The sequence below is a fragment of the Raphanus sativus genome, chromosome 4, assembly GCF_000801105.2.
Source record: "Raphanus sativus cultivar WK10039 chromosome 4, ASM80110v3, whole genome shotgun sequence".
NCBI lineage: Eukaryota > Viridiplantae > Streptophyta > Magnoliopsida > Brassicales > Brassicaceae > Raphanus > Raphanus sativus.
The window spans coordinates 18,957,040-18,971,233 of NC_079514.1; the positions used below are offsets into that span (position 1 = coordinate 18,957,040).

The following is a 14,194-nucleotide window of genomic DNA, read 5'->3' on the forward strand; positions in this document are numbered from 1 at the left end:
TTTTATAATTTAGAGTAGCTTTCAAGTTATTATGTATACCTACTTAAGTCTTGCTGAATGTTTACTTTGATCTTATACCTGAACTTCATCAGATCGGCAGATCCAATCAGATATAAAAAGATGAGATTACTTATTAAAAAGAGCCCATAATCAATTTCACAAAGGCCCAAAAATTGTAATACAATGAAAGAGAAACAGCTGAATTCAACAGAACCAAAGATGATCGTGGTTCATAATATCACTCATAAGCATTTGACTTTTATATAAACCAAAAATGACAAAAAGAAAAGAAGGGAGATAATAAGCAGACTCAAGAATCAGATTGAATCTCTGATCTTTTTTTTTTTGGTTAGAGTAGTAAATATGATTTGATCAAGCAATGTAGTAGATGGAGTTAGGGAGCTTGAAGGTTCTCTTGGGAACTGGGCAACCTGCAAAGCTGTTCCATTGTGCACCCATCACTCCCCAAACTCTGTATCCAAGACTTGTAAGCCATGTCCTCACATCTGCTTTGTATTGGCTCACACTTTTCTTCTCTTCCTCTTCTCCCCTGTAAATTTTCGGTTTGAAAACTCTATTATACACGGTTCATAGTATTATACCAGAAAGCTCCAATATGTTGATTGCTCATCATAGATTTATATGAACCTTGACATGCAACTTAGTGGTTTGAACAAGTATTTTAGTTTTGGTTTTATGACAAGAATTAAAAGAAATTAGAAATGGAATTTCTGTTTTACATGATTATAACTTTAATTCAGTTACAACAATCAAAAGAGGACTTGAACCGAGGAGTATATACCTGAGAAGAAGGTTAGACCAGCCGTGGTAACCGACTTCAATAAGGTTTTCGACGGTGGCGGATCTGAGATACTCTTTACGAGAAGAGACCAAAAAGATTTTGAAGCCTCTCTCTCTGATCTCGTGGAACAGCTTCACCATGCTTGGAACCGCTGGTGCCTTTCCCAAATTTTGCCATTCCTCGAACTTGGTCGTGTTTAGTTGCTCACCACTGTGTCAAATCATTGTAACATTTCAGTCCCTGTTACTATAAACCGGAGCAAAGCGAACCAGAAGAGAGGAATGATAGATGTAAACAAACAAACCGAACTAAATCGCTACTAAACCAAATCTCAAACCAAGCTTTGTTCTTATAACCCGATCGGTTCCAATGTCTTATGATTATCAACCAGATCCAACTGATGTGAGATCTATTAGTGTAAGCAAACCAATTCAGATCCAATCATACCATATTTTGGTTATAGACATTAAAAAAAACATTCATACGTTAAGCAAGATTGTTTGCTTTAACCAAAGTTTTTTGTTTATATATATTGATAGTTAAGTTCTACCACTCATATAAAAACAACAAACGAAAATTTTTGTCAAATCCAAACTATATTACAACATTTATAAAATTATATATAAGAAATTAAAATAAAACCACTCATCTTAAAACATTTATATATACTTTAATAATTACTTTCACCCTTGTAAACCCTTTCTCAAAAGAAAAAAAAAAAATTTCCCCAAAAACTCAAATTAAGATTTTCTCAAATCAATCAAACAGGACCTAATCTATATGGTATATTAATTTTTCTTACCCGAAGCATCCGTTGCTCTTGTGGTAAGGAATGGTGGAGAGAAGAGTGTCATCAATGTCAAAGATCCAAGCATCCATGCCATCACATTTCTTCTTCTCGCAACAAGTTTTTCCGAGGTATAGGACGGCTTCATCAACGGCTCTCTCCACGTCATCCTCGTATTGAGATGACGTCATGTACTTTTGGACGAACCAGACGCACTCCTGTGGCACCACCGTGAAGTCTCTGATGTTGTGAAGCTCCACGTTGACTCTCCAGCTCTCGCAGTATCCGTTTAGGTTTGATACTTTCAAGGATCCTACGCCGTTTTGGCTGGTGGTTGTGGTTGGCTTGCCTCCTTTGAGCTGGTTTAGGATGTTCCAGTCACGAGCTGAGACCATTGCGGTGAAGAAGCACGCTAGGGTTAGCGAGAGCAACAAAGATCTAGCCATGTCGATGATGACTTGATCAAGTTGACCGATGAAGAAGATTTACTTGTTTTGCGATCTGTTTCTAATATGGTAATGTCTATATATAATATATAGAGTATCTAGTAGCAAATAAGTGTCAACGTAACAAAAAAAATAAGTAAATAACAAATTTTTTTTTTTTTGAAACTGTTGGGAAAACTCACCACACAAAACTCGTTGAAGCACTCTCTGACACATTTGTCGTAATACGTTAGAAAGTATGAGTTTGTAGATCTATGGAGAACAGATGAAGAACACGGAATTATAGAAGATAGACACAAGAATTTGATATTTCAGGGTTCACCTAAATGTGGTTACGTCCATGGGGCCTGGCAATGAGGCAAATCACTATAATCTCAAGTACAAGATATAGTACCTCTCTCTCTCTCTCAACCAAAGCTTACAACCAAGCTATGTCCTTTCTTGTCACCTTATTACGGCTTGCCAAGTTCTTAGTGTTAGAGAGAAGAGTGCACACGAGCTCCTCTTATATAGTAGGAGTTTATTACATTAACCTAGTTGGATTAGGACATTCGCCCCTTTCCATAAACCTATTAGGAAATATTCCAAAATACTTGCAACTTCCATAATTGTCTTGGTTTAAGTTATGCGATCTTGTTTGATTTCCATCACCAAATCCTGACGAAGTCCCTGAAGTATTCGCTGACGTAGTTTCTGAGGTAGTCTCTGAAGTAGTCTCGAATCCCAACAAACTTCACCTTGATGACATCAAACATGATCCACTACTTAGGTTAAGCAAACTCGTGCTTTGCCAGGCGATGCCGAATGCTCCTTAGTGTTTGGACATCCCAAGGAAGTTCACTGCTTCCTCAAACTTTTTAACCGGAACAACCTTGGTTAATATATCAGCAGGATTCCAAGAAGTACATATCTTCTTCACACTTACATCACCTTGAGCGATGATATCCCTGATGAAGTGCATCTTTCTGCTGATGTGCTTAGTTCTCTCATGATACACATTGTTCTTGGCTAGACACAATGCACTTTGAGAATCACACGATATCACCACTGTGTCTTGCTTGAATCCAAGCTCCTCCGCTAAGCCCCTTAACCAAATTCCTTCCTTGACTGCTTCAACAAGCGCCATATACTCTGCTTCAGTCGTCGATAAAGCCACTACGCTTTGTAGACTCGATCTCCAGCTGATTGTATTCCCACCAGCCTTGAAAACATAACCTGAGATCGACCTCCTCTTGTCCAGATCCGAAGCAAAATCAGAATCACAGAAACTTTCAACACTAAACGCCTCATTCTTCCTGAAGCACAGTTTCAGATCTTGTGTTCCCTTCAGGTACCTCAATACCCACTTAACCGCAGTCCAATGAACCATCCCAGGCTTACTCATAAACCTGCTAACCAACCCTAACGCATACGCCAGATCACACCTTGTGCCTATCATCAGAGGCGGCCCTTGGTAGAAGCTGAAGAAGTTGTTGCTTCCGGCCGCCAGAGAATATAAAAATTTTCGGCCTTGCTTTGACAGAAAGTCCTCATTAGCATTGGTGGTTAAGGTTTAGGTAACAAAGGTTTAGCCTCGCGGGTTCGATTCTCCTTGGGAGAATAAGCCATTTTTTATTTTTGCTTCTAGCCACTTATATTCTAGGACCGGCTCTGCCTATCATACCATACATTATGCTTCCGATAGCATTAGCATATGAAATATCATCCATACATGTCTCTGCTTCATCATCTACTACAGTTGACAATTTGAAATGTGCACCAATAAGTGTTGATACACTCTTTGACTCATCCATGTCGAATACCTTGAGAATCTTCCTGATATAACCAGATTGAGACAGTGTTAGAATCCCTTTTGCACGATCTCTCTCAATATCCATTCCCAAAATCCGTCTTGCTGGACCCAAGTCCTTCATCTCAAATCTGCTGCTCAGCAACTGCTTCACTTTCCTGATCTTTGCCGCATCCTTTGATGCAACCAACATATCATCCACGTATAGCAACAAATAGATGTATGTACCTTTGGTTACCTCCTTGATGTAAACACAGTGATCATATTCACTCTTTACAAAACCGTGACTAACCACAAATTGATCAAAACACTTGTTCCATTGTCTTGGTGCCTGCTTTAGTCCATAAAGAGCCTTCTGAAGTAGACAGGCGTGATCCTCTTTCCCTTTAACCTGAAATCCCTCTGGTTGCTCCATGTAAATCTCTTCTTCAAGTGTACCATGAAAAAACACAGTCTTTACATCAAGTTGCTCAAGCTCCAAATCCTGATTCACTGTAATTGACAACAAGAACCTTATGGATACATGTTTCACGACGGGTGAAAATACATTTTGATAATCAATACCCTCTCTCTGAGAGTATCCCTTAGCAACTAAACGAGCCTTGAATCTAGGCTTCTCAACACCAGGTATACCAGACTTCAATTTAAAGACCCACTTGCAGCCTATCACCTTCCGCTTACTAGGCCTTCTCACAAGCTTCCAGGTTTGGTTCTTATCCAGTAAAGTCATCTCTTCACCACATGCTTCAGCCCACTACTTTTGTTCTTTGATGTTCATCGCTCCATGATAGTCTTGAAGTTCTTCAGCACATACATCATCAGCTACATATAGTGCAAACGCTGCTACATCATCTGAGTCAGAGTACCGTGCAGGTGGCACTATTCTTCTCCGAACTCTATCTCTTGCTAGCTGATATCCTTCAAGACTTTCACCTTATTTGTCATCTGCGTCAACAGCTGACTCAACTATTTCTTCAACATCTCCACCTGAAGTATCAACTTCTGGTCCTGACGTAGATCCTGCTGTATCTTCCAGCACCGTCTGATTTCTTAGCTCCTTTGTGACATCTGCTTTCTTCTTGCAGACATTCAAATCCTTGTAGACTTTATCTTCTGTAAATACCACATTCCTGCTTATAACACACTTCTCCTCATCAAGAAGCCAAACTTTGTATCCTTTCACACCCACTGGATAACTTATGAAGATTCCCTTTTTAGCTCTGGCCTTGAGCTTTCCTTGATCTGCATGGACGTAAACCACTGATCCAAATCTTCTCAGGTGCAGATAACCGGGCTTCTTGCCCAACCAAAGTTCCTCCGGAATGTTCCCATCTATGGAAGAAAATGGACTCATGTTTGTCACATATGTTGACGTAGATACTGCTTCAGCCCAGAATTTTTCCTCTAGACCCAACTCAACCAGAAAACATCTCACCTTTTTCATCAGAGTCCTGTTCATACGTTCAGCTACACCGTTCTGTTGTGGTGTGTATGCACAAGTCCTATGTCTCTTGATTTCATGTTGCTTACAGAAGCTGTCAAACTCTGTGTTGCAGAATTCAAGTCCATTGTCTGTTCTAAGACAACACACCTTCTTCTTGACTTGATTCTCGACCAGCTTCTTCCATTCACAGAATTTACTAAAGGCTTCTCCTTTAGCAGCTAAGAAATATACCCAGACCTTCCTACTATAATCATCGATAATAGACAGGAAGTATTGCTTCCCTGACAGACTTGGTGTCACACTTGGAGATCCCCATAAATCAGCATGTACATACTTGAGAACTTCACCTGTATCATGTTTCCCGATGCTGAAGCTTACTCTCTTATGCTTCCCCATCACACAGCTCTCACAGAAATCCAAAACACCAATCCTCCTCTTATCGATCACCCCTTTCTGGGCCAGAATCTGTAGATTCTTCATGCTCATGTGCCCAAGACGTCTATGCCACAAGACTGTCTCATCCTTAGATAGTTTCTTCTTGACACTGCAGTTTACTTCACCTGATACAGTCTCACCATCTAACAGGTACAATGACCCGGACAAAGTTCCCTGAAGTGCTAGCTTACCATGCTTGTAAAACCTAGTCTTCCCATGTCCACCGCTATGCTCAAAGCCCAATAAATCCAAGGTTCCCGTGGATATCAAGTTCCTTCTTAATTCCGAAATATACCTGACATTCATGAGTGTCTTAACCGAACCTCCATAAGCTTTGATGTTGATTGTACCAATCTCTTGCACTCCAACCGTGCAATCATTACCAAGAAGAACTTGTCCTGAAGTCAGCTCTTGAAACATGTGAAACCAATCCCTCCTACACGTCATATGGTAGGAACATCCAGAATCAATCACCCACTTATCATGATGCCACTTATCTCCTACCAAAAGTGCATCATCGTCTGAATCAGGATCTATCACAACCGCTGCCTCACCTTCTTCTTCATCTCTGCCATACTTCTTCTTGTATGCATAACACTCCCTTTTGGTGTGTCCCAGCTTCTTGCAGAACCAGCAAGTTATCCTAGACCCTGAGATCGATCTAGACTTGCCCTTGCCATTCCTCACAGGATCCTTCTTCTCAGTTCTTCCTCTAGCATAGTGACCTTCACCAATATCATGTGAAGCCGAAGAAGATTTCAGATCCTGATCTTTAGACCTTGCTGCACTTGTCACCTCTTCCAACGATAATGTATCTTTGTTGTACTTAAGCGTTTCCTTGAGAGAGTTGAACCGTGAAGGAAGCGAGTTCAGAAGCAAAATCGCTTGTACCTCCTCTGACACAGTTACATTCACGCTTGACAGGTGAGAGACAATCTTCAAGAACTCATCGATATTCTCATCCATACTCCGAGTATCAACCATCTTGAAGGTATAGAACTTGTGCTGCAAGTGAATTCTGTTGGGTAGAGTCTTTGAAAGATATAACCTCTCCAGTGTAGACCATGTAGAAGCAGCTATAGTACACAACTCGATCTTCCTTAACACATGATCCCCAACATTGAGAATGATCAGATTCATCGCCTTCTCTGATCTTTCAAGCCTTTTAGCTTCCTCTTTCACCAACTGTCTTTGTAAACATCCTCGTCTTCATCCTTCTTCCTTGCTGAGACAGGAGGTGACTCAGACTCTTCTAATACATCCTTTAGACCAAGGACAGATAGATGCGCAAGCATCCTCTTCTTCCACAACGAGAAGTCTCCCTTCCCATCAAACCACTCCACCTCAATCCTTACTTTATTAGACATTGAGAACACCACCTAAGGTTCTGATACCACTTTGTTGGGAAAACTCACCACACAAAACTCGCTGAAGCACTCTCTGACACATTTGTCGTAGTACGTTAGAAAGTATGAGTTTGTAGATCTATGGAGAACAGAAGAAGAACACGGAATTATAGAAGATAGACACAAGAATTTGATATCCCAGGGTTCACCTAAATGTGGTCACGTCCCTGGAGCCTGGCAATGAAGCAAATCACTATAATCTCAAGTACAAGATATAGTACATCTCTCTCTTTCTCTCAACCAAATATTACAACTAAGCTAGGTCATTTCTTGTCACCTTATTACGGCTTGCCAAGTTCTTAGTGTTAGAGAGAAGAGTGCACACGAGCTCCTCTTATATAGTAGGAGTTTATTACATTAACCTAGTTGGATTAGGTCATTCGCCCTTTTCCATAAACCTATTAGAAAATATTCCAAAATACTTGCAACTTCCATGATTCCATGAGAAGTAATATTTCCAGGAACCTATCACCTTCAATAAAGTGATATTTCATTTTTCTAATATGACGTCCTTGTCTTAGTTTAAGTTATGCGATCTTGTTTGATTTCCATCACCAAATTCTGACGAAATCTCTGAAGTATTCGCTGACGTAGTTTTTGAGGTAGTCTCTCAAACTGATAAATAACAAAATTTTGCTGCACTATGTTAGTTTGTCTATCGAATTTGTTTCACTATCAATAGAAACAAAAAAAAAATGTTGGAATACGTTACAAAAAAATTGGAATGTAATTTTATACAGTTTTTTTTTGTCTAAGTACCTTTTCGATATTTTAGATAAAGCGTATCATGTTCATGTGACAAATAATTTAAGTTTAAAAACTATGGGATAAATGTGAATGACAGCACATTTTAGATAGAGCTGTGAGGACAGTGGGCACCATGTCTTGATGTGAAATAGGCAAGAAACATCCACTCCAGCTCATACGATTTAATATAACCAACCGTCTCGGTCGTCTATATAAATGTGTGCTTAGATAATTACATACTTGTTAACAAAAAAAAAAAGATAATTACATACTTATAAGATCAGATTTTATTCGAAAACATAATATATACTCCATTTTTTACTCCATATTAAACAAAATGGAGTAGGATTGGATATGTCTTAACAATGTCGAAAATTGAGTTTACTCTAAATTGGTCAAAAAAGATTTTACTAAAGAAAGACCATGGAGTAATCTTACCAATTACAGTATTCTATTTTTGACTTGAACTTTTTCATTTATGAAATGATCCTTGTTTTTTTTTTTGACAATGAAATGATCTTGTAATGTTAGATATTTTTATTTCATACTTAAATAGTATTTAAAATGATACAATAACACAAAAATATGACATTCCATAAAATATTTCTTAATAACTTTACATAAAGATGTATAAACTAATAAAAATCATAACTAAACATAAATAATATAAAAATAAAAATAATATAAAATAAATGAATTAATAATTTGGTAAATTACTTCCGGAACTACCAAGATAGGTGAAGTATTGTCCGAAATAGATAAATTTGAGTTTGATATATGCACAAACATTTGGATCATGTACGGAATTCAAATTACAAAACAATAATTTTTATGTTCTTTTAATGCATGATTCTTTTTTTTAAATTAGGAAAATTTCATATGATAAAATTGCACTAATTGAAGTTGGAAAAGAAAATCTACCTCTATATATTGAAATTCCAGAAGATGAAAATATTATTTTTAGAATTTTCTTGTTCGATTTAGTAAATTAAAGTTAAAGGATCTCATTGTTGATTAAGAAATACATTAACTGATCACTTGTGGGAAAATATCCAAATTCTCATTACTAAAAAAAATATGGTATCTTATATATTTTCTTTTATGATTTATCGTATTTTTTTAGTAACAGATGTTTAATTTTTAAAAATATATATATATATATATATATTTTTTTTTATGGAAGTTTTTTAAACATAAAATAGTTGAGTTAATTGTTAAAATTTTATATGTTAAAGGTATTATTAAAATTATTAACTAAATAAAAAAGAATCATTTATGAATATTTTTTGGAGTAAAATATAGAGTAATATATTGGAGTAAAACTCAACTAATTTTGACATTACATCCTTTTACTTTTTAGAGTCAAAATAGAGTAATACATTAGAGATATTCTTATTAGATCAGCCTTTGGAGTTGACTATGCTCTCTTGTGGCATATCGAGATTGGCTTTCAGTTCTGTGAAGGGATGTTCAGAATACAAAATTTTCTTCTTTTTCTTAAGATTTTATTATTCACCAGAGATATTATAATTTACGATGGAGTTGAGAATTATTGAACATCACAGCTCATTCCATATGTCATGTTAACTACTCCATAAAACAATATCATTAATCAAATTAACAGGTTCAGTTGACAAAACGAATAAAAACAAATTCAAAAAACCCGGATCGATTTTTATTTGAATATAGACAAACAAGACATTTTAGTCACATGCATGAGAACTTAAAAAAAAAAGAAATTGATAAAACCCAAATTTAATTTTACTAAGAAGAAAATCATAGATGTGAATCATTCATATGATTTTTTTTTAACTGAGGATAAAACTGATTGAAAGAAAAGTGTCAGAATACAATAAACAGACAAATCAATTAACCTCCATACCATAACCAGAAACCAACCACACCCACTAGAAATCAAAACTCTTTCCAGTTTGAACTCTCTTTTCCTACATTCAGAGAGAGACACCAGCCTCAAAGATACTGACTCTCATTAACAAACAACTCGAATAACCAGTTAGTTGGGCCCGTAGCGACGTAAGACTGATGATGATCCTCTCTAATTACGCTTTGAGCTATGAAGGATGTACCTCTATTAAAAATTCGAGAAATTACCAATAGATGGGCATCATTCATCATCTGAAGAGATCTTCTGATTTCATCACTTTGATACCTAAATGTCGGCCACTCCGCTGGTCTCAGAGCCGCTCCAAACTCTTTCTCAAATTGCCCTGCAAATACAATCTTATTGAGGTGGAGACTGACCATGCTTTCCACCGCCCACATAATAGATCAGAATTTGGCTTCTTCCTTGTTTGTCACCTGAGCAAAGGAGCTTCTACTGTGGAATAAAACCACCCCTCTGTAATTCTTTATCACCCACACTACTCCCATAATTTTTTTATTTCTTGTTCCATTCGTATGCAATATTACACATACTCCAGCCTTTAGGAGATGGGGACCATTTATGACTTTGTTTTGATGTCACTTTTGGCTCTACTTGGACTAGTTCTTCTTCCACAATCTAAGCCAGAAACCATTCTTCCGAGTCCTTAAAGGCCTTCTTAGCAAGATCCACCGCAGACCATCTGTTGCCTTTAAACAAAAGCTCGTTTATACTCTTCCATAGAGTCCAGATTACCTACGGCCAAGCTCTTATATTCTCTAGCTCTCCAATCCTTCTCTTTTTATCCCCAACAGATAGTTTAAGTTCTGATAAATTGACGACTCATGGAATCCATTCTCCGGAAGCGGAATACCTGCTTCAGTCCAAACTTTTCTAGCCAGTGGACACTGAAAGATCACATTATTAATCGACTCCCCTTCATTACCACAAATCTGACATCTTTCGTCTACCTTCATGCCTCTAGAAGGTAAATAGAAAGTCAAAATTAAACTACATAGATCAATAATGGATGTGATGGTTCAGCTGAAAATTAGTGAATAATAATGGATAAAAAGAAGAGAAAGAACAGAAAAAATAATTATTTTTGTTTAAGAAAAATATGGATAGTTGTGAAAAGAATATATAATTTTGATTCATAAGAAGAAAATAAGGTAAAGAGAACATTTGAACTTCAGTCGTGAGACAAATCTCCAAAATAGCAAACCTCTGAACTGAAGAAAATTACTATATGATGTTAAAAAAGAGAACTACTATATTTTTGCCCCTAAAACCTTTGTGTTATCTTTCTTATTAGTGTAGTGTTTGAGGATATTATTTGTGTTTGATAATACTACAGTGAAACCTCTATAAATTAATAATGTTGAGACTACACCAAAACTATAATTATTTATTAATTTATAGAGATTATTAATTTATCGAGATACTAATTAAACCAAAAACTCAATTTGGGACTATGAAATTATATTAATTTATAGAGATATTAATCTATCGATTATTAATTTAAAGATGTTATACTGTAGGTACAAATGATATGATTTTAAACTATCAATTTTTATTCATATGCTTTCGTTCAACTGGTATGATTGGTATAACTTACAAGATTAATATGACTATTATTAAAGATATCTATCGTAGTCGAGTAACAAAATTTACATATGAACTTGACAATAAAATCTATAATAACTAGGGTCGGTCCGCCTACGGACGGGATATACATTATTTGTAATCTAAATTATTATTATTTTATGATTCTGTGTTATGTTTTTGGTTTCATTTGCAAAAATAAAATGTGTATAAAAATAGTTTTTTTGTCTTTTAGAAAGTTTTAGGTGAAGAGGGATTATATGTGATAACATATAGTATGCTTGTTAGCAATAGTTTTAAATGTTCTTTATATATTTTGTTCTACAATTATATTTTTCTTAAAAATTTTGATTTTGTATTATGTATAAATTGTTCTTTATATGATTAGTATATTTATTCTTTTGTAATTTTTACTATTAATTTTTTTTTGTTGTAAAAAGATTTAGTTTTAGTCTCGTTGAAGTTAACTGATTTTTTAATGATTTTAATGAGAGTATATTCTATTTTTATTATGGTGGTGTTATTTTTTATCAGCTTGTTTTTTTTTAAATCATATAGTCACTTTTTATTGATCTTCCTTTCATATTATGCAATTATATATTTAAATATTTTATCATTTCATTATTTTTTTTTGAATGAATGTTAAATTTTTATTCACCAAAAAAACCTGTTTACATCAAGTGCTTCCTCTACTAACTTGAATAAACTTTTTGATTCTATACAATCTAGAAACCAGAAATTAAAAACCAGAAATTACATTCTAGTTTCAAACCAATACTGGAGACTTCTCTCCATACCCTTCACCCCTTTTGATCTCAGTATACTCAGCTTGTTTCTAACTCCCTTCTCAATCATCTTCTTCAATGCAACAATGGGAAGTTTTTTATCTCCATGTTTGAGCTTGTTTCTCTCCCTCCAAATCATGTACAGCGTGACTTGAAATGAATATCGTAGACAAAATAATCTCTTCCTGTCCATAGACACTTCTGAGATCATTTGTACAATTTCACTCAAGTCATTAGTATAATCCTCTCCCATCATACCCTTAGTGAGATGCTCCCATACTTGTGACGAGTAAGAACAAGCAAAAAATAGGTGATTCCTAGTCTCCACTTCATTCTTGCAAAGCAAACATGTTGTATCCACTCCCTGGCTCCACTGCGCAACTCTGTCTAGAGTAGACAGTTGAGCATAGCAAGCCAGGTTATGAACGCAAACTTCGGAGTTGCATTTGAGAACCAAACACTGCACGCCCAACTCTGTTCACTCTTTGTTTCCCGTGTAAGGCACCAAGTCTCATAAGTCGAGAAATTATCTTTATATCCCGACCCCTTCTCCACAAGCTAATATCTTCTGTTTCATTCATCTTCTCTCCTACTCTTCTCAACTCCGCTTCTATAAAATTTAGCTCATGAGATCGGTGTCTTTTCCTTCTTCTATTACTCAAAATTGCTTCCTCCACAGTAGCTTCTCTGCGTATACCCAAATCTATAATTCCTCTATCACCCAATTTATCAAAAATCACTCCACATTCTGACCAGTTGTCGAACCAGAAAGAAGTGTGTCTGCCATTTCCTATTTCCTTCCGATAGAACTTCTTAACAACATCCCTTAGCTTCAACATTTTTCTCCACATCCAGGATCCTGCTTGCGAAGTACTCTTCACTTCCCAAAAACTCTTTTTCTTTAGTAAGTTTCCTTTAATCCACTTCCCCCACAGAGATATACCCGATAGCATTCTCCATACCAGCTTCAAACCATACACCATATTGACTTCTTTAAGCTTTCTAATGCCCAAACCTCCTTCACTCTTTTCTGTACAGACATCTCTCCATGCTACTTTGGCCCCTGTAGAGTTTAGAGAAGGCCCAGACCAGAGAAAAGCAGAGCAAATCTTATCCACTTCCCTAATACAACTGCTAGGAAGGCGGAAGACCGAAGACCAAAAGCTAACAATGCTTAGAATGACTGCTTTTATCAACTGCAACCTCCCTGCATATGATAAAAACCGGCAAGTCCATGTATTAATCCTGTTACGAATCTTTTCCAACAATGGCTGATAGTCTTGGGTCCTCATCGACTGCGTCATCAAAGGAAGTCCAAGGTATTTGACAGGTAAAGTACCTTCTTCAAACGGAAAATTTGTTAGAATTCTTTGCCTCTCACCATCTGAAACTCCAGCCATATATATTGTGGACTTCTCAAGACTTATCTTAAGCCCAGACTATCCTTTCATTATTAAAAGCATAATTCACTTCTTAAATTCAATACATAATTTATTAAAACCATTTTATATTTTTGAATATAATAACTTCACATTTATCAATATATCATCAAACCAATGTTTTCATTTTTTTGTATTAGCAAGATGTACTTACATATCATATATATTTTACCATTAATCTTTAGTGAATTAATTATTACTAATTATAAGTATTTTTAATTTTTTAAAAAATTTACAACAATTTTCATTATCTATTTTATTATTTTATTTCTACTCAGATGCTTGTTTCACCATTAAAATTTTTGGATATATTATTTTCTTACTTTGTCAGTTGTTTTACTTTGATTGTAAGTAGAATAACTTTCTAAAACCGTCGGTGGCTTGACACATTTTTTCAATTTATATTTATTTACATTTACATAATATAATTTCACATATATATATATATATATATATATATATATATATATATATATATATATATGTATATATGTTAAAAATTAAATATAAAAATATAATTACACACACTATTTTTGATCAAGTCAGCTTTCGTTTGCTTTTTCTTGTTTCATGCATGTGCTTTTATTAAAGTGGCTCATCCATTCTTGCTTGTAAACCAGTGTTCAA

General features: G+C 35.6%; 1 protein-coding gene across 1 annotated transcript; it reads right to left on the minus strand.

Moving 5' to 3' along the window:
- Window positions 1–111: 111 nt before the first annotated feature.
- LOC108848913 (acid phosphatase 1) lies at window positions 112–2,104 on the minus strand. Its single transcript, XM_018622376.2, has 3 exons — window positions 1,605–2,104; window positions 803–1,012; window positions 112–550 (listed from the first exon to the last, which is right to left on the minus strand). The coding sequence occupies exons 1-3, from the start codon at window positions 2,033–2,035 to the stop codon at window positions 373–375; spliced, it is 819 nt and encodes a 272-aa protein (XP_018477878.1). The 5' UTR covers window positions 2,036–2,104; the 3' UTR covers window positions 112–372.
- Between the last annotated feature and the right edge of the window lie 12,090 nt (window positions 2,105–14,194).

Excerpts from the sequence above, each read along its gene's own strand:
- LOC108848913 (XM_018622376.2), bottom strand. The coding sequence starts at position 2,035 with ATGGCTAGATCTTTGTTGCTCTCGCTAACCCTAGCGTGCTTCTTCACC. Across the intron at positions 1,013-1,604 it reads AAGAGCAACGGATGCTTCGG|TGGTGAGCAACTAAACACGA; the intron begins GTAAGAAAAATT and ends GATTTGACACAG. Across the intron at positions 551-802 it reads TGGTCTAACCTTCTTCTCAG|GGGAGAAGAGGAAGAGAAGA; the intron begins GTATATACTCCT and ends GAAAATTTACAG.